This window comes from Acanthopagrus latus, chromosome 23 (genome assembly GCF_904848185.1).
Source record: "Acanthopagrus latus isolate v.2019 chromosome 23, fAcaLat1.1, whole genome shotgun sequence".
NCBI lineage: Eukaryota > Metazoa > Chordata > Actinopteri > Spariformes > Sparidae > Acanthopagrus > Acanthopagrus latus.
This window is the reverse complement of record NC_051061.1, coordinates 25310101-25331544: the sequence shown is the minus strand read 5'-3', so window position 1 is coordinate 25331544 and position 21444 is coordinate 25310101. Positions and strand designations below refer to the sequence as shown.

General features: G+C 41.3%; 1 protein-coding gene and 1 long non-coding RNA gene across 4 annotated transcripts in view; both read right to left on the bottom strand.

The window, feature by feature from the left end:
* LOC119014782 (integrin alpha-3-like) overlaps window positions 1-21444 on the bottom strand; it is a 34837-nt gene that overhangs the window by 8058 nt on the left and 5335 nt on the right. For both annotated transcript variants that reach the window (XM_037090239.1, XM_037090240.1), the window contains exons 3-17: window positions 17090-17217; window positions 16690-16775; window positions 16114-16250; window positions 15882-15988; window positions 15690-15782; window positions 15271-15330; window positions 15015-15168; window positions 14738-14931; window positions 14548-14636; window positions 14339-14472; window positions 13740-13817; window positions 13591-13658; window positions 9860-9996; window positions 8999-9142; window positions 5227-5324 (exon numbers count right to left, since the gene is read on the bottom strand). In XM_037090239.1, the coding sequence (XP_036946134.1) occupies window positions 5227-5324; window positions 8999-9142; window positions 9860-9996; window positions 13591-13658; window positions 13740-13817; window positions 14339-14472; window positions 14548-14636; window positions 14738-14931; window positions 15015-15168; window positions 15271-15330; window positions 15690-15782; window positions 15882-15988; window positions 16114-16250; window positions 16690-16775; window positions 17090-17217 (1707 nt within the window). The remainder of the gene's footprint in view (window positions 1-5226; window positions 5325-8998; window positions 9143-9859; window positions 9997-13590; window positions 13659-13739; window positions 13818-14338; window positions 14473-14547; window positions 14637-14737; window positions 14932-15014; window positions 15169-15270; window positions 15331-15689; window positions 15783-15881; window positions 15989-16113; window positions 16251-16689; window positions 16776-17089; window positions 17218-21444) is intronic.
* Window positions 181-4606, bottom strand: LOC119014783. 2 transcript variants are annotated; one of them, XR_005073066.1, is made up of 3 exons: window positions 3001-4606; window positions 575-875; window positions 181-288 (listed from the first exon to the last, which is right to left on the bottom strand). It is a non-coding gene; the product is annotated as an uncharacterized LOC119014783 (long non-coding RNA). The 2 variants fall into 2 exon arrangements; XR_005073065.1 differs by lacking the exon at window positions 3001-4606 and having other exon boundaries at window positions 575-649; window positions 791-1816.

Here is a 21444-nt window from a genome sequence, read left to right as displayed (position 1 = left end):
ACAGTACTAGACTATTTGGGGCCCTAGGCAAGCTTAACTCATAGCGCCCCATCACCACGAGAAAAGACCAAAGACCATGTCGAAAGAATTGCTCATTTATTTAAACAATGATAATCCAAACAATGTGTGTAAATGAATAAACATGTTCAATAATAAATACAAAAAAAGGAAAAAGGAAATGAGGTGGTACATGATATGGCCCTCTCCTAACCAACTCTGTTAGGTCTGTTACATGAAGAGGCCAGTCAGCAGGATAAGCTGAAGGGGAACTGCCAGTGTTTGCTGCATCTAGAGGGCACACGAAGCACATTTTATCATCTTGTATTCATGATAACTTACCACACACACACACACACACACACACACACACACACAATATGTCAATGTATTGCTATTGTGTGACTGCAGCGTGAAGCATAATATGCTATTATTTTAACATCCTTGAGTCAACTTAGATGAATAAGACAGGAGAGTTAAGTTATTGCTAAAAATGCCTTACATTCATCAGGCACACACCTGAGACACACCAAGTGTGGAATCAGTGGTACAATGAAGATGAACAACTTGCACTCACCTGAACATCCAGGCTCAGTGGTTAGAGGCAGGGTGAGGCTGACAGGAAGAGCAGCATGCTATTGTAGTGTCTCCTCTGGTAGCTCGAGGTCCATAAACATAGAGAGAAAACACAAGTGCAAATACATTGACTGGATGAGACATGGCACAACATATTGTCATTTGCACACGAGTCAGTAAATTTTTATCATCACATTCACTGACACATTAAACTCACCTGAGGTAACCGGAGCAGTTGAAGTGCATGGCTGTTCCTGGTCTGATGATTCTGCTGCAGGTGGTCCTTAATATTTTTAGTCAATCTAAAATGATATAACAAACAAGTGTATTATCAACATGGAGTAAATCATTTCCAGTTTCAAATGATATTATTATTGAGTTGTTAAACATTTTAATTTTGACATTCATTTTAGATAAATTTGCATAGTCCCATATGCTCACAGCTTCATTTGTATCTCTCTATGTAAACATAACTACATGTAACTTATTATTATTAGGCTCAACTGTTTTGATACAATATGCCATCAGTATGCAACTTATACTTATCTCTGTTCATCAGTATATAACATATGATCCTTTTTGCACCTCTGTCAATAAATTCCACATGTTGATTACCTCATCTGCATATGAGGCACTGACTCACTCAGGAGTGAGATGTAAGTTTGCACTCTGGTGAGATGTAAAACTGTATTTCACAGTACTTGAATTTGACAGTAAAGTTAAAACCAATCCAAATCTGAATCTAATCTAATTTGGCACCATGGACAGTTATAACAGACTTTTCACGTCCAATCAATTTTTTATTTCATACCACACAATGAGATGCAAAGTGCTATATACTGCAGCTGGCGTCAACTTGTATAGTGTTTTTTCTCAAACTGCCAGCCAGTCAAGCCCAACCCAGGCCAGCAGTCTGAACCAGTCTTATGGCAGTCTTATTATGACAATCTTGTGCCCTACTACATGTTAATAACGACCAAACCTGGCTGAACGAAGAGGGACATCACACACCCTCATTGCTACTTAACGTTAGCTTACTAGTAAGATGACATGATGCTACTGCTAGCTAGCATGATAATATCATTAATGCTCGGTGAATTTTAAAAAATAGTGCATTGCCCATAGGAAGTATGTATTCTTATAGATAAGTGGGACATCATGTAGTGTTTTCCTGGATGGCCAAATGAGGTTATGTTTGAAGGTGGGATGTCAGAGATAATTGGCCCTTTTTGACTACTTTAGATTTTACCATTATATTTCACCTTAAAAACTATGTACCTTGCCTTGTTTGGTGTCATTATTTTCAGCACAAACTCACATGTGTGACTGTATAGTTACTGTTTTCATTTTGACATACTGTTAGAAGTTTTACTGTGGAAACCACAAATATGTTTAACCTACCATTTTTATTACTTATAATGCCAATATAAATTGTTGTTTGCTACATTTGTGCATATGTTTTTGAAATTTACAAAGTAATATATGTAAATATTTACATTTAAATGCAGGCAACTCCTCAGATACTTCCAGCTGCACTGCCTGCTCCATATTCAGCAGTCTCCTCATTGTTTTGACTCACAAAACAAAAAAAAGACTACACTACACACTAAACACACTACACCAAACAATAGATAACACACTTACTATACACTCTAAACATGCTATATGTCACAAATCTCTTAACTCTCAAAACTCCCTATCTCTGTCGCTGTCTCTGTCACAGTCACTGCTGCTGTCACTCTTCTGCCGCCGTCCCTCCCACAACTCCCCCCTGTTCCTCAGCAACCAAATCAAGTGGTTTGCCATATAATTTTGTGATTAGTTAGTGTGGTGCCTTTCTCCACCAGTAGGAATGTGAGTTTTTTGCTTGCACACACTTCCTGCTTGCGGACACATTCGTGACAAAAGCCATTTCTTCGAGCACCAGACACAAAGCAAACATGACGGCAATGTTCACGAAAAAGCGTGGCAGACATTATTGTAAATCTGGTTTTGGATGCATTGGCGCATCCATCGAGTCAGGAGGTGGGGCTGGGCTAGCAGCTAGCTACACACGAACAGACACAGATTCCGATTCAAGTTTGTTGTCCTTAGGCTGGAGCAGACTCAGTCTGGACTTGTTCAGTCTCATTAATCCACAACAGTCAATTTAGATGCACAGAATGGCACCGAACTGCCGGCAAAATCCCATTCCAGCTCGCGTGGCTATGGTGGCTATGGTTGACAATGCTAGCGGAATTCGTGAAGCATTTATTAAATAATTTAACAGTATCTTTGTAGTGAAAACAAATCCGAGGTTGCACATCCTTCAACCTTCAACCGCAGCAGCCATGTTGAAAATCTCAGGTCAGTCTGATCCTGAGATTTTTGAGGCACACACACACACACAGATTTCTTGCTTTTATAGAGAGACACAAAAGGACATACCTTTCTCCTTGGCACGTTTCGCCTGCTCTTCTTCTCTTCTCTTTCTCTGTGAGAAAGTCTGCCCTGGATGTCTTTTGCCGTTTCACTTTCTGGACTGTAGCTTTGACCCATCCACACACAGCTGACAGGCCGACTGCGCATCAGTCTGGCACTTGCATGTTGTAACCGTGACGTGTAACAGCTGAAGGGGCTATACGTCAGATTTGTCATTTCTTTTACTTACGTTCAATTCAATTTGTAGATAGAGGGATGGCAAAAAAAGAAAAATAAACAAACCTTATCATTTTAATGATAACTTTTTTCTCGCCGCTGTAGTGTAAAATAACCATAGTAAGTAGATAGTGACTAATGGTAACTGATAGTAAGTGTTATAATGATGGAAGTAAGAAACAAAGGGTAACAAGTGTAAAAGGGTTGCTGAAACAAACTACTGGGCACCAGCTGACTGAAAAGTGCATCTGCTGATTAAAGCTGATATAGTCAGATAATGTCAAGTGTGAAAATGTAACCACAAATCTAAGAATAACATCATATAACCAAATATGTAACGCTTTCATTAAGTTTAAAAATACAGTGCAAAGAGTGATCAGATATAATGGGATGCATCAAGAAAGGGAGTTAACTGAAGGCCTGAAGGCCAGAGTTTCTAAGAGCCAGTGATAAGGACACAGGGAGAGCACCTTCTTTAAAAAAAACAAAGTAAGGTGAAGAGCAACTGGCTGACATGCAGTTCTGCACGTACGCCAATCTTCGCGCAAGCGCAGAAGGTAATACTGTGTTTTTCCACTTGAGGTACGGGGATTTTCCATAAGAAAATATTGTGTTTTTCCATAAAGAAATAACAGTGTCAGCAGAAATTAAGCAGAATAGTGATTGGTTGAAGCCATGTTGTCCGAACGGACACACCCACTTTTCTGCATTTAAAGAGGATGTTCAGGGCTTTGAGCCTCGGGTCAGTTTTTCATGGATTTTGTCTGTGTCTGATCCTGTTCTTTTTTGCCGGCAAATAAAGTCCTATTGCACTCAGCCTTGAAGACTCGTTGCGACTTTTTGATCTTTGAAATCGTTTGGATCAACCAAGAAAAGACAGTCATTATTACGACAGTGCCCCTCACTAGGTGGCGCCCTAGGCAAGCACCTATGTCGCCTACTGCCACTGGTTAGGTTAGGTCTATTGTTAACTCTAACCCTGATGTGAAAGACTGTACATCATCTATTAAACCAGCATTGACTTGACACAAGTAACTGTCTGAAATCTCCAGTCACGGACCAAGTCCATCAGGATGAATCAAATTCAAGTTCAAAATGATATCTGAAGTGTGGTCTCAATTCCTTCAGTACAGCCATTCATGTTTGTGCTTAAAGTTCCCAGATTCAAGTAAAAATGCCTGCCAAATAGTCAAGTTTTCGTGATCTGATTTCTGGTTTATTATGTTTTGGTTCATCCCACATGCATGCCTGTCTCATATATGCCTTGCTCCAATCCCAATCCTATTTTCCCCTTTTTTATGAATGACGATGACACAGAAATACTAGATGGCACAGTGCTACAAGGAAGTGTCAGAGCTGGCTTTGTTTAGTTTGTCTTCTTTGTTTTTGACCTCATAAATTCAGTGAAATCCTTGCTTCTTGCCACAACCTCTGGTAAATCTATTCCTGGAAAGACTCCAGTAAAAAACAGAATACAGGATGATGAAGAACAATCAGTCAACCACAGAAAAGTAAAACACCAGATAAAAACAACACAAGCAGACACCACATCCCTAAAGCATAAACGACTGAATAGTTTGAAACCAATGACTCCCACAATGACATATACATCAAATGGACTGCATTTGGGTTAGTGGTACATGCTACCCAAGTATCATGGGTGAGGAAAGTCTGCGTTAAGTCTTATGTCCTTTAGGGTAAGTGTAAATCATGTCTCAGGTCAAGTAGTCAAGGCCATGTGTGTGGGACTTGAGTATATTCATGTTTCAAAATTAGCCCTTTTGCTCATACCAACAAAAGTTTTCTAACATTAGCTCAAACTAATGAATCATGTCAGTGGTGAAACAGTGTTGGAATTAGGAATCTGTAGGCTGATGCTTACAGGCTGTGTTGGGCTGACTGGTGAAAATACGGTCCATGTCACCTGGAGTCAGTGAGTCTACTGAGCCAGAGTAATAAGAGTAATAATGAAAAGTGAGTGCTACACCCAAAAATTGAGCAGAGGGGTTTACTCACATGGGGAAAGGGTTCCGATTCTCATCTCTGAACTGGGCTTTCATCTGAAGGTTACTATGGCAGCGGTTATCAATACCACAGGCATTCTGGAAGTGGATCTGATAGATTAAGAAATTACATTTCAGACAGGCATTCAAACGGTTCTCCTGAGATCTCAAATTTGTTCCCAGGAGTTTTTCTGTGGGTTCTGCTTGTTTCTTACCTTGATTTGGATTCGTACTGGACCCGGCTGAACATTCTTGCGCCAACTCTAATGCAAATTCAAATTAGGGCCCACTTAACATTTTGTGGGGTCCAGTTTCTGATGGGCGATAATCTGGGTTGCTATCTGCTGGCCTGCTACCTATAACTTATACACTGGATTCTAATGGACAACGGTTCTGATTTTGGGGTGTCTGTGGATCTTTTCTTATTTTTTCTCCCTTATTTGGTTTCACATATTCACTCACTCAACTCACCTTTACATATATCCTTTCATAGAGTGGACAATTTTTTCAGTTTTTAACACAAAACAAAACAGACAGAACATGGAGTGTGTCGTGTTTTAGAAAATAAATGAAAAATAGACAAGTTATAAAGACATGTATACACTTTTTTTAAACAAAAGGGAAAGGGAAAAAGGGAAATATTTATTTTCCAAATGTCCTTGAATTTGTCTTCCTGGAGCCTCATTGAAAAGGTTATAATTTCCATTACAAAGATTTCACAAATAATATCCTACCAGTTCTCTATAAATGGGACATATGGCTGGAGCCATTTTCTTTGAAATTGTTTTTCTAGCAGCCATACTTAAGATTCCAAGTATGTGTTTTGTTTTAATGTTTGTAGACGTTTAACATAAAAGACCATAGAGTGGTTCATCCCACTTAAATGTATTCATTCCAAATATAGTGACTACTTCAGAATAAATCTGATGCCAAACACACATTACTTTTGGAGCGGCCCAGAACAAGTGATAGTGGTTGCCTTCCTGGAGGCCACAATTACTCCAGCAGCTGGAGCTGCCTGACACTGCAAGAAAAGTGGGATTTTTGTCAGTATGCAGCACTGTAGATTGTCATGGAATTTCAGGTTGGCGACAATTCACAGCAATTTGCAGGCAACACCGAAAACTGCTGTAAATTGTCGGAAATTGACGTTGGCCTTGCTTGGCAGTTGTCCCCCCATGACACTCCTCCCCATGATTCTAGGTGAGGTTTTAACATGTAAATGAAAATGCTGTTAGTTATACAAATACAAATCAGGGTAGCAGGGGGAGTTTTACACCAGGTGAAAATCTCTGGTATAAATAGATGAGGCTCAGTAGAGCCTAATTATAGACCCTTAAAATTTAGCTTGAATTGATTTTTTTAATGAGAGTATGCTAGATTAATTACTGTGTATGTCAATAGCAATGGCCAATGTTATGTATAAAAGATTTTTTATTCTATTTTTTTTCTTTCTCCTGGGAACAAGTTAAAGATAAAACGCCAGTTGTTAAGAAATTAAAATTTGCATGACATATTTTGAGATAAATAAGATATTAAAATGTATACATAATTTCCATTCAAAATGTGTGACATTAAAATATAATTTCATGGTTTCTGCATTTTTAAAAAGACGTTGAAAAGTAATTCTTATTACGTGTGAGAGTTCATGACCTGGAAGAGTTTTTACACTTCAGGGTTGACCGGGGCACGAGTGACAAGGAAGGAGCTGACAGTTAATGGCATCGAACAGCTAACAGTGTTTGTCCGTCAGTGTTGTGTTTTATCACTGTCAGACTATGAACTGTTGTCGGGTGATGTGCTGTGAGTGTGTGAGCTGGACTCTCCATCGCAGTCGAAGTGTTTAATTGGACACGAAGCGAGTTCGGCGAAGCTAGCTAGCCGTAGCTAAGTTAGGTTAGGCTAGAAGGAGCTAGGCTAGCAGGAGCTAGGCTAGCAGGAGCTAAGCACAGCCATTATGGAGAGGAGGCCTGCGCTGATGGGACGAGCTTTGCCGGGTTGCCACGGAGAGTGTCGCCGACGGAGGGTGCTTCGCTGCCGCAGAGGAACACAGAGGTTTATCACTGCGAGCATTTTGTTTTCACAGACTAACCTCGCCTCATAACGAGGCCGTGACCTCCTATCTGCTCGGAGCTATGTCTGCGAGTCCAGATTAACATGATGCCGATAGTGACGCCATTGTGTGTATGTAACTTTTACTGTTTTTTCCTTCCTTGTTTTGTTTTACTGTGACTTACGTTTTCTTTATTCATACCACTCTCATTTAATTGTTTTCCAGCTGTCTGTAATTCATTATGAGACAATATGCAGGAGCTCCAGCTACAAACAACCAGATCTTGCATTGCAGATGGAAGCTGTGAGTCAGCTTGGAGTCGATTGAGAATAAAGAGGGTAAGATTTATTAGATTAGATCCGTTTTTGTTCAATGCATCGCACAGTACTGATTGTCTTTATTGATTGTTTTTACAGCTGCTAGAAGTGAGACAGTGCTAGCTGAGGATGAGGTGGACCTTTGGAAGTGCGCCACCATGGACCTGATGTCTGAGGAGGAAGACGGCGGGTGTCTGGATGGATTGTGCGATCTCCGTCTTCTCGCCGACGGGATCTCACTGAGCTCTGTGCCACGCTGCACTCGAGATTAAAGGCGATTCCGAAGTACAGGGCAATGCACCACAGACGTCTGCAAAATGGACCGAATTCAGACAGAACGTTGCCAGTTACCTACAGCACCGAGGCGGCAGACAGACACTTCCTGGTGCCGTAGGATTTCGGGTGTCTAGTGAGCTTCCCGTTTGTTGTGTGGGCAGATTATGCTTTGTACATAGTTGTGGTGTGTTTGTGTTAATAAAGCTTTTTCTTTGAATAAACAGCACCTTCCTGGCATTTGCCTTATTGTCGAAAGTGACAGATCTGCCAACCAATCACACGTGATTTTCCTTGTTTAAAAGTAGTGGTTTCATCCAATACGGAGTAGCCATGCGTGGTTTCACTGCTATTCATATGCCAATTAGAGCCGTTCGCAACTCCACGAGCTCCGCATACGTCATGATTTGTTTCCGTCAGTATGTGGCATAGATGAACGCGAACTTCGCAGGCTGTAAATTGTCGTTAACTGATGAAAATTAGGGTTGATTTCCGGGCGTTTATGGGGCCGAAAATCCCACTTTTCATGCAGTGTGAGTGATGAGATTTCAGAGCAGGTGTAACAAATATTCTACAAGCAGTCTTCCAGCCAAACACCCCCCATGTAATTGAGCCCAATATCCTCCACTGAAATTCACAATATTCCTTCCAAACTTCTTCTGAGATACAACTGTTCATTTCCCTCTCCCATTATAGTTTTACATAGGTGGAGCTTGTTAACTTAATCTCCTGGTGAGCCCTGTAGAAATTACTTTAAACTCTTGATGTGATTCATAGGCAGAAATAACGGCCTTCAATAAGATAATTTCAAATGTACTTTGATTCTGTAGCATAGGGCTGAAATAAAAAAAAACACACACACAATTTACATTTGGTCAAGTAGTCTTTTCAGTGCCTGAAAGTCACTTAGTGCCCCACAGTTGAAAAAGGTAGACTATGTGGAGAGGCCTCAATCAGCCCATCCCTTATAACTGGCCTCCGGTTTGTTTGGGGTAAAATCAAAGTCATGGGAGAACCAATTAAGAATCTTTGGTTTTTACCTTGATTCTGTGGAGTTGGAGACATTTTGTCAATTATGACCTAGGTTCCAGTGGGTTTACACTTTGGGTTCTGTGGGTTGACCCAGTTCAGTGGGTTCTTACCTGGGTTCTGATGGGTCGGGGTGTCTGGCTAAGCACAGGGAGACGTTGGAGGTCCTGAACAGCATTTCTTTTCTTAGGAAGCTTCTCAAACAGAGAGATGTTCAGGGAGAACACCAAAGGTTCCACTTTGTTTTGGATTGGACTCTGCAAAAGACCAACACACAGAACACAACCTCAACAACACCTTTAACACGAGGAACTATTCTACCCTTCCCTCTGCCCATGGTTACGGTCTGTCATTTCATCCATTGATGGCAGCTCATTGGGGCATCAGATGAATTTCCCCAACTGCAGCAGAGTTTTCAAACGCTTCTTGGGTTTAACAGCGTCAGGACACACAATGACAACTTCCCATCCTCTTGTTCTCTGAACATTGTAAAAAACCTGAAGTATTGCACTTAGATGCTGTCAGCAGTTTGGTACAGAAACTTTACTGTTTTTCCTCTAAACACTGGTGGAGAAGCAGGATGTAAACTCTGTCAGACTGATTAAAAGAGTCAGTCTTATCTCACACAGCAGAACTTCCTTTCATTAAAATATCTAAAACTCATTACTAAAAATTTTGGAAGAGCGGCTTATCACACAAACTTTTAGAAAGAGAATTGAATTCTGGATCTGTCCCTTTATCTGGACCAACACTAAAAGTTAATGGGTTCTCTTCTGGGCAAAGATCCATCCTCCATTCAAGTTTCATAGAAAGCAGTTCAGTAGTGTGCGTAATCCCGCTGACAAACCAACCTACCAACACACAGATCAAAGAACATAAAATAAACACTGAACTATACTGAACTATTGTCATTAACACTGTAACCTTTAGGCAGTGCTACAGGATGTCAGACTGTTAACTGTTTAATGTCTCACCAGCAGTCCCACTCTCAGGGGTTGACAGTTTTTCTTTGGCAGTGACAGGTAACCAGAATAAACACTCTGCCCGTTGTCATGGAAAAGGAGGCGGGACTTGAGGCTGGTGACATCAGCTGTTACAGTGAGGTGGACAGCTGAAAGACAGACAGACAGACAGACAGACAGACAGACGGAGAAACACACAAACGACACATAGAAACAATATATTTTAAAGGTCAACAGAATCACATTCGTCTCCAAATATAGACTTAATGTACAAATGTGCAGGTTTAAGAGAATACGACACCATCACAGTTCAAACAAAGTCAGAAGATGAATTAGAAGACGATAACATACAAAGGGTTAGAAAACCTTGAAAAACATTCAGCAGACTCACTTGTCACATGACAACAGTTCATATCGTTGGAGAGCTTTTCTCCAACTCTTTTTTGGAGAGATCAATTGAATCAAGCGATGAGGAAGCCCACACAAAGTCTAAAGTTTTTAAACAGTCCATCAGTGTTCAGTCCAATCAGTGATGACGTGTACATAACAGAAGAAACTCATGTCAGATTCAAGAACAAGGAGTGAACTAAGGAAACGATAAACTTATTAGGGGGCCAAGCCCGAGGGGCCAAGGGAACGCCTATGCAAGCAGATGCATTTCCTAGGATCAGCGGTGCTAGGAACCCCATTGTAATTGTAAAGATTTTTATTTTTCTCCCGCTAAAAGTGGTGCTGCAGGCTAAACTGTGTAAAGGAGGCTGGTGCATTTTTTTTTTCGAACTCCTCTTTGGGATTTTGTCCGATCTGCGTGATCTACTTGGCACGTACACTCTTCAGCTGGACTTCTAAAGTTATCACAAGAATTTTGCTCCGTCAAAAAATGCACAAATTATTAACAATCAAATTTCTGTAGCTATAAAAATGTGAACTCTTTGATATCTCGGTCAAAATAAATGCTATTAACACCAAATTTGAGTTCCTTGGTTGCCATGACACTGGGAAGGGATGAGCTGAATTTGGCGAATTTTGGCCTCTAGGGGACACAAAAAAATGGGAAGTATATATCTCTTGAATGGCTACACCGATTTTTACGAAATTTGGTCGGTATGATGTAGAGCCAATCCTGAGGCCATATCTTGAAAGTGGTCATGACTAGTCAATGTGGGTGTGGCTTATTACAATGTAAACAAACATTACATTAATTTGTACTCCACTAGGTGACGCTATAATAGATGCAATCGTGTTTTTGCCTGTAACTTCCTCATTTTAAATAACACATTCGCAAACCTTATATCCATATGTTCCCTGAATAGAGCTGGGTTTTCTGACATAGGACACATTCTGCTGCACATTTCATTCGCTAAATCACAACATATGCAAAACCTACTTTTTGGGACTCCTACAAATTAAGCGCCATCTGCCTGAAACTTTGTACATAGAATCTCCAGATGTCTCTGATGAAAAGTTAGCAAAAGAATTTTGGCACTCCAAAAAATCTGCTAGTTATAACCAAACCAAATCTTTTTTGCTTGCTAAAAAACACATATTTCATATTTCAATCAAACTAAATGGTTTCAACATCAAACTTAGGTCATTTGTTCCTGAAGTCATCCAGAGGCTCTCTGCTAAATTTGGTGCAAATTGGCCCATAGGTGGCAATATAACAGATGTAAGTGCGTTTTTGCCTTTTAAACAGGTGATATTTAAAAAAAACAAAAAAAAACTGAACGTTACTGTGTTACGTCCAATATGTTAACACGTCACCTCTGAAACTCCTCATAAAAAGTTCTTTCTGCTCCACAGGTTCTGTTACATTACATCACTTCTGACATATGCAAGACAAATGGATAACAGTGCATTTAGAAAATGTAGGCCTACACACTAATCAACATAAATGCATTATTCCTTGTCGCTCTCATTTTCTGTTGCAATAATATAAATGTAATGAAACAGTACTGATGTGGGGTCACCCCTGAAGCCAGCCATAAAGTTAAGTAACGATTGGTCAAAGTGGGTGTGATTTAGTACAACAAATCCAAATTAGTACACATTCAGCCTTTTACACTTCCAGTGCACTTCCCATTACAGCGAATACCACGGCTCAGACATTGGCCTGTTTCCTCACTTTTGCCCCAAGCCCGTCATCCTTTGGGGCCAAGTTCATTGGGCTCTGTGGTGCACGGGGTCCGGGTCGCATGGGGGGGGCTTGGCCCCCATTCATAACTGCTTGCAGTTCTAGTTTACATCTTCATCTGCTTTGTGCTTTTTAAGGTGGACAAGTTGAAGTTCTCAGAGTTTATTAACACAGAAACTGTATAATTTTTAAAATATTTCTGGATCAAACATGATCAGATCTGAACAACTGCTTCTTTCTCAAGGGAAGTGGAGGTTTGCTGTCATAGGAACAGTGTGTCCTTGTCTCTGATTGGACAAATTAAGGAGACACAACCAGGATACACGCACATACAGCCATCCAATAAATTGTGTGTGTGTGTGTGTGTGTGTGTGTCTCAGATGTAATAATATCAGTTTCTGTAATGTGATTTATCATTCATAGAAACACAGAAGACAAGAACACACAAGGACACACAAGGAGACACAAAGACACATTATGCTGTCATCTGGTGCGTGTGTGTGTGTGTGTGTGTGTGTGTGTGTGTGTGTGTGTGTGTGTGTGCACGTGCGTGGGCCCCTGTGTCACTTAGCTGATTAACAGCAGTCATTAATTGACAGCTTTGTCCTGTCATTCAATCAAATTGTACAAATTAGCTGAGAGCACACACACACACACACACACACACACACACACACACACACACAGGAAGCTGTTAACAATAATGACTCCTGACCATAAACAGACTCATTAGCATCATGTGCTCATAAACAGTCCATCTGTCAGGTTAGCGACAGAAGCTAACAGACCACGACCACTTGCTGGTTTCATGACAAGATTTTGGTTAGAAAACATATAACATATGTTTGAAAATGAATTCTGTGTGGATGACCACAGTTTTTTGTCCCATGTGCAATGTATTTTACTATATAAGACATAGTGATTTTTTTGTTTGTTATTTTTTGCTTAAAAGTATATGTCCATATTTAGTTAACATTAGTTAAAGCAATAAAAAAATCTCAGTTAGCTTTGGGAGGAGACCATGTCTGGATTAAATGAATAAATCTGAGTTCAGTACAGCGATGATCACCAAAAATAAATATCATATGTGTTTGGCACATCAGACACACCAGACAGCTGAGGCTGATGTGAATGTCGTTAATTCTGCAGATATTTGGTCATAAACCAAAGTATTGGACATATTAAAAGTTAAAGTGGACTCTAAAGCTGAACTGTGAACAAGACACACATTTTATTTCTGTGTGGATATTCAGTCCAATGAGTATAGCTTGCCTGGCGCATTTGTGGCCCACTGAAGGCTGTCATAGAGTTTCTCCTTTTGGCCACACCCACCAGTTCCAGCTCCTGGCACCTCCACTGATGACAGTTCATAACATAGAGAGTCATAACTGAACTTGTTTGCTGGTGAAGGTCTTTTATAACGGTGCTCAAAAAATATTTTCGGGCTGCAGGAGAATATCTAGCTGCAGTGGCCACTAGGAGAAACTGGAGGAGAGCCTTAGCAGTGCTGTTGTCATGAGGACATGATGTCAGAATATCAAGTAATTGAAAAGTGTCAAATGATCTGTCAAAAGTAAAAAGCAGAATAGAAAATCAGCTGTTTACTCACTGATGTTGTCTCTGTCGCTCTTCTCTCCAGCACTGAATATGTACGAGAAACACACCTCCACCTGGATACTGACAAACACACACACAAACGCACAGAGTGAATCAGACTGCTGTTAGCTGTTAGCTGTTAGCATGTTACCAGAATCTCACCAGAAGTCACAGCTGTTTGGGTCGACAATGTCCGGAGAAACTTTGAGAGTTTTATTGATGTGAATGACTGGACGAGTTCTGAGGAAACAATCAGTCAATCAATTAATATGAAACAATAAAACATGTTTAAACACTGTAACAGAAAGAATGGGTGTCAGAACAAACAACAAACAGGTTCATGCGAGCAGAGCTGGACAGCTAACAAGAATAGCCAGTTGTGGTTATAGTTAGTAAGATAGTTGATACTAGAGTAGTTTTGTTGACCAAAAAATCCAAAAGGAGAGCAGCGTCTGGCTAGAAGACCAGTGATGGATGTAGGACTGTCTGATGACTGTCTTGAAACTGGCTCACTGACTAACATCATGATATCATCAGATCTGAGGAGTCTCAATGCAGAATAAAAGGTAAACAGCTGCCTGATTATAGCAACCAACACCATTACAAGCTGAGTTTGAATTATCAGTAGATCAGAGATGTGCCGGTAGGAGATGAACCGTGTCATCCGACCAAACTGTTTTCTGTGATTTAAATAAAGATTTAAAACTTGAAAACTTAACTGTCAGTCCAGACAAGTGTTGTATGTGGAGGGTTTGAGGTACCTGAGCAGAGCAATGGTGTCATCCAGAGAGCCAACCAGCAGGTCTGGATATTTGTTGCCATCAACATCCAGACCTCCAGACAAAGAGTATCCAAAAGTCCTGAACCCAGGAGAGACCGCATGGCCCTTGATCACCTGCAGAAAGACAGACGGGCTCACAGGTGTGACCTACAGCTGACTGTCATCACACAGGTGTGTTTAGTGTCAGACCTGGCTCGGTTCTGTAGAAACCCCCTCACTGCTGCCGCTCCAGATCATTACGCTGCCTGTTTCATGAAACGGAGCCCCAACTGCAAAGTCTGACACACAGAGATCAGTGTCTTCATCGCACATCAGAGTCTTCATCACACATCAGAGTCTTCATCACACATCAGACTCTTCATCAGTGTTTTATCCTCACCTTGGAAGCCATCTTGGTTGAGGTCTCCAGCAGCGGTCACAGACATACCGAAGGCCGATCTGGCCGGTCCTCTCAGCACCACACTGGGCTGAGAATCAAACCAACCTCCTGCATTCATGTAAACATAAACTGCCCCGCCCAACTCCTGCTGACGATGGAAGTAAAAAGGAGCGCCCACCAGCAGGTCATTCCACCTGCAGGAGGAAATCAACCAATAAATGTGACAGTGTTTCATTCAGATTCTAGAATCCTTCTGTGACCTGTGTGTCTTTGTTACCCGTCATTGTTGAGGTCAGCGGTTGCCACGGCGTTACCGAAATACGAGCCTGTCTGTTCACCACGAAGAGTCTGCTGAGTCATCAATTTATCAGAGCGTTTGACTACCAACAGCACAGAGCCACGAGCATCGTCTTTACTGTCCTTTGGCGCTCCTGTTCATCAATACATCAATCAATACATCGATCAGTGCATCAATCAATATGTCAGTCAGCCAATCAATAGATCAATAGATCTGTTTAAGACTTTACAGTTACCTGTTACTATGGTTTCATCTTCGTGCGAGAGGATGTGACGAGCCTGAGTGAGTGAATATCCTGTGCACACACACACACAGTGAATGTTAGTTAACTCTACATTAGTTTACTTTCAGTGGTAATAATAACAATGATAATAATAATAGTATCACATTTAGTCTCCAGTCAGAGAGCTGAATGAGCTGTTAACACCTCTTGTCTGCAGTGTACTCAAGGTTGTAATAAATTACTTTGATACTAACTTAGCTTGAAAACAAAATTCTCAGGAAAGTTTGGAACGTTTTCCAATCAGAGATAATGATTTCATCAGGAAGTGACGTACCACTGAAATACATCAACATATTTCATGATTGATTGATTGACTGATTGTGTTTCATATCTTCACTCAGTCAGGAATATGACATAAAGGGACAGTTCACCTATATAAATGTTCCTGCGTTGCATGTTGGGAAAGGAGCTCGTTCTGGTGTCAAAGAGGACGTCTGGATTCATCCAGGAGACATGGACATTACCTACAACACACACACACACACACACACACACACACACACATATAAATACACAGAACAACAGATGCTATCTCAGGAAGAAAAGGTGATAAATGGTCTCACCTTGCCATTCGAAGCTTCCAGGTGAGCCGACGATGACTTCAGTCTGAGTGATGAAGGCAGAGATCCCCATGTTGCACATGACCTCACTGCTGACATCCCCAAGGTGACTAAAACACACATGCAAAGAGGTTAACTGACAGGAAATACCATGTGTCATGTGACATGTGACCTGTGTCAAGTGACCTATGTGTCATGTGACCTGGGTGTCGTGTTGTTGTGTCATGTGACTTACTTGCAGGGCTGGACGATGTTCTGCCAGTGGACATCTGTGTTGTCATACTGCAGGTCATTTCCAGGGAGATAACAGCGGCCAATCATATGTCTGAGTTTGAACGCTCCGTAGAGTTTAACAAAACGATGACCACATGTCTTGAGGGAGAGAGGAGTGATGATAAGCTACTAAGTTAATTGGTCATACTTAGTTCATTGGCTAATGAGTTAGTTAGTTGGATGTTAGTTAGTGGGTTGATTAGTTAACTAATCTGTTAGTTCATTTTCTTATTCATTAGTTAACTATTTCATTTGTGTCATTAATGAATCAGATTAATTAAACAGTCATTTAGGTAGCTAGGAGGGTCATTTTTGGGATTCGGTGCACAAGATAACTGGTAAGTGAGTCACTTAGCTAGTAACTAATGAACTCACAGTGGGGTGTGCGTGTGTGTGTGTGTGTGTGTGTGTGTGTGTGTGCGCGCGCGTGTGTGTTCAGGTATCTCTACAGGTAACTTAAAGGCATTTAAAATCAGGATCTACATTAATGATTCAAAAGTAGTGACAGCTTGATGAGCCAGTGAGAACACAGACTCACCAGTACCCGCCCCCCAGGTCGACCCTGACTGGCTACTGAGACACCCAACCACATGTCCTCAATCACATCCTCAGACAAGTTCACATCTGAAACAGAGAAGAGAGGTGAAGGACATTAAACTAGATTACAGCCACTCAGACAGCAGCTACCACATCTCACTGAGGGATGGACTACCCATAATGCACCAGGGAAAAATAAGATCACAGATAAGCTTCAGAAGCACAGAAGTGCTTTATGTGAATATAATAACAGTGAGTTCAGCAGCTCGAGTGACTGAGCGGATGTCTTACTGCTAGGACTCCATACAATACCAGTACCAGTACTGTACTGTGCTGTAGAACTGTTAATGTACTACTACTACTACTACGACAAGGAGTGTGACACTACAGGTGAGGCTCACCTGGGTCAATGAGCTTCATCCTGCTGCAGTCTGATTGGTCAGCAGTGATGTGACAGCTGTACACTCCTCCTGTTCGATTGGCTGGAACATTAGCCTCCGCCTTGTCCCTGGGTGCTCCGACCAATAGCCTGCCAGGACGAGACAGTATAAGACAGGTGAGTTGAAACTGCTTCCTGGAATGTCCTGACGAACGCTGTTTAAAGCATCCTAGAACTCCTTCAAGGACTCCAGGACTTTTCCAAGACCTTTGTAAAGCAGACTTCTGACCTTAACCTTTGAAGCCCACATCAATAATGTTACCCGGTCTGCATACTTCCATCTACGCAACATTAACCACCTCTGTCCCTCATTCATCAGCCTGCACTGCTATTCTCGTAACCACCCTGGTTACATCTTGTCTGTACTACTGTAATTCTCTCCTCCATGGTTTGCCTCGGAAATTACTCCATAAATTCCAACTGGTCCAGAACGCAGCTGCCCATATCATCACCACTACTCCCTTTGCTGAACACGTCACTCCAGCCCTGCAGCGACTCCACTGGCTGCTTCATAACCTGGCACCATCGTATCTTGCTGAACTGATTAATATCCACACACCTCCAGCACTCTCCGATCCTCTTCTACCATCCAGCTCTTTACCTCATCTGCCAACCTAACCACCATGGGGTCAAGAGCTTTCGGCCGATCTGCCCCCAGCCTCTGGAACTCTCTCCCACCAGACATTTGCACTTCTGACACTGTCTTCACTTGCACAAATCTCGACTGAAAACACACTTATTCCAAGTTGCTTACTCTGTATCAGCCTAATCATATAATCACACTCCTGCTTATTCACTATTCCACTCTATTGCACTATTCTCACCCTGGAAACTCAACCCTGCCTAACCCAGCCTGGTTGACTTCCTGTATTGTGAGGACTGCAGAGTCTGAATTCTGTGCCGAGCTGGCACCATGTAATTGCATCCTCTTACTTATTTATTTTCATTGCACTAAATTGTCCCCTGTTTTTTGTTGTACTGTTGTTGTTTTGTGTGGTGTTCTTGGGTTAACCCTTCAAATAAATCCTTATTATTATTATTATTATTATTATTATTATTATTATTATTATTATTATTATTATTATTATTATTATTATTATTATGTTGTGAATCTTAGTTCTTCTGACACTTCTGGAATAAGTGATGACATGTGAAGGACATCCAGGACAGACACACACAGACACTTTTAGATTAATGTTCATTGCATATTTAAATGTTGTAAAATTATATTTCAATGAGTTGGTATGTCTCCCCTCACACCAGACCTCTAACTGGACTTGACTGGACTGGACTAGACTGGGCTGGAGTAACTGGCCTGTGCCTGTCCCTGCTGAACTGGACTGGAAACACTGAAACAATGTGTGAAATGTGTCCAAACAGCTGAGAATTCATTTAAAGTGTGTGTGTGTGTGTGTGTGTGTGTGTGTGTGTGTGTGTGTGTGTGTGTGTGTGTGTGTGTGTGTGTGTGTGACAGGAAATTAAACTCATTCAGAGAGCATTACACACACATACACACACACACACACACACACACACACAGATGTAAGAACAGTGCTCAAGCTGAACACACAGCAGTTGATCCAGGTCTCCCTGTGACCTCTGACCTCAGATTAGATCAGGTCTGTTGCCATGGTGATGGTGTTATTTGTCAGAGCTGTGACTTCCTGTCTGATCTGACGTCATGTGACCTGACATACTGATATTGAAGCAACAGTTTGAACTCTTCAAGGACTCCTGGAACATCGACAAGAATCCTGGAACATCCTCAAGTACCACTCAACCTCCAAAGGAGCCTTTAAACCTTCCCTGTCAAAATTATTGATCACCCTGTGATTTCCAACAAATCACAGAGAGAGAGACACCTGATGGGATGAACCAATCAGAAGAAACATCAACCTCTTGACCCCTGAACTCCTAGAGGGAACGAGATTAATGTGTGTGTGTGTGTGTGTGTGTGTGTGTGTGTGTGTGTGTGTGTGAGAGAGAGAGAGTGGGTGTGTGTGTGTGTGTGTGTGTGTGGGTGGGTGGGTGGTCCATTAGCAGCCAATCCAATTAGAGAACATAAAGAGCCAGTTGTCATGGTGACTGTAGAGACAGAGAGCTGTGTGACCTCTGAGTGAGCTCTACACTCTGGACCAGGGAGAGAGACTGTGAGGGGGAGATGAGTGAGACAGGTGAGACAGGTGAGACTGTGGACATTATTCAGAGACCCTTGGAACTAAAGACTAAAGACTCTCTAAACATATCTTGAAGAACATCTACAACAACCTTGACAACTTATCAAACCTCCTCCAGAACCACTAAGCACTACAGCAAGGACTCCCGGAATTTCTTTAAAGACCCCTTGAACCTCCACTTGGCTTTCAACCCCCCAAACCCTTCTCTCAATAACCCTGAAACTTCCTCAATGACTCTTTGAAGCTCCTCAGCCTCAGCCTCAGCTTCAGCCTCAGCTGATGTTTTCTCAGACTTCAGGAAATCAAACACATTATTAACACTTCGGGGCATTCACCTGACTGTGTGTGTTCGTGTGTGCATCTGTGTGTTTGTTTTAAAATCCTCTTGTGTAACAGGGTAAAAGTCTTTTTCATCTACAGAACCCCTCATGCAACACATTATTACACTACAGTGCACGCACACACACACACACACACACACACACACACACACACACACACACACACACACACAGATGACTGTCATAATGAAGCCTCTCAGTAACTTTCATCAGATTAATAGTAAATCAGCAGCATTGTCATGTTAACAGCGTGTGCTCACAGCTGTGTGTGTGGCTGTCACCACATGTGATAGGTCACATGATGTTAACAGGATTTAGATAGTTGGACTCATCACGATCAGTCAGAGTGTTTGCGACACGGATGGACATGTTGACACGTCAACTGGAGGCTGGGAATCAAACCCTAACCCAACCCTGTCTGAGTCAGGGACAACCACTCTACCTGCTGAACCATAATCAGCTATGAAGCTGCACAGGAAGTTCTGTTATGAGACATTTGTGATTGTTGGTTCTCTGTACTGATCAATACCTGATCATGTCACTGACCTGTGAACAAGGAAATTCCATAAAATCAGATTTTCATGATAACAGTATTATTTATAGAACATTTAAAAACATCAATAATCTGTCAGATGAATCTCTAACAATTTAGAAAAGTTCCGCTGGCAGCTGGTTGTTAGTTTGTGTGAGGTCAGCTGTTCGTCTTCTGTTTCATCACCGCCGACTGTCACACAGCCAAAACTAAAAGAAACATGATTAAAAAAGTAATGGATTATTTAAATATATCATATAATCTCCAGATGCTGCTGTGAGCTGGTTGACTCAGATTATTATAAATAAACTTCAACATGTTTCTATTTTTCAGAAAGGCCAATGAAAGAACAGAAGCTGAGAGGAAGTGATGTCACGTGATGTCAGCATGTGTTTTAGACAGATGTGAGACAGACAGGTGTATACGGGGGCACCGCCAGGGATTTTGGGCCCCATGAAAAGAAATCAAATTGGGCCCTTGTATAAGATGGCAAAAAAAATAAATAAAAATTGATGCCATTTTATATAAAACTGCATTTCAATGATATTTTTGACTATCATCCCCATATTTGTGAAAAGAACAACATGAGAGTTACTTGGTTACTACTGCTCACTGTCTCCCTTGCAGTCCTACATTCAGGTCTAATCTATCTCCACAACTGAAGACTCACAGGTGGTGGCTTTGGATTTGGGGCGGAAAAATACACATATAAGGCTATATAGTTGTTGTGATTGAATCTTCTGATTTCCAGAAAATCTAAACATTTCTGTGATTGTACTGAGAGTTGTATTGAGTCACACAGTCTGCATGCAGCAGGAATGTTCTCCTCTGTTCCTCCTGCACAGCAGGAAGGTGAGAATCCCAAACTACTGACCAAACACTCTATTGTAGTGATAGCTGAATTTGAACGATATTATACACATACATATGCTCTTTTTTTTCAGAACAGTTTTTAATAGATGAAAATCATTCTGAAATAAATATGGATTATAGGCTATTTTCATTTTATAAATCTTTTAACTCTCTGACATTAGTGTCTTCTGAAGGCTGAAGGCTCAGTTTTTAAGATTTAAGACGGAATTTAAGCCATGATCATCATAGAAATCTTGAAATTGGAATGAATCCGCTGATACCAAACATGTCATGCTAGCTTACACGGAAAGGAGCTGAATATCGATCCAAATTTGAACAGTTTTTACAGCAAGGTCCGTGACCTCAATGTGAAATGATGGCTTGTAATAACAACTCTCAGTCACTTAATGAGGGA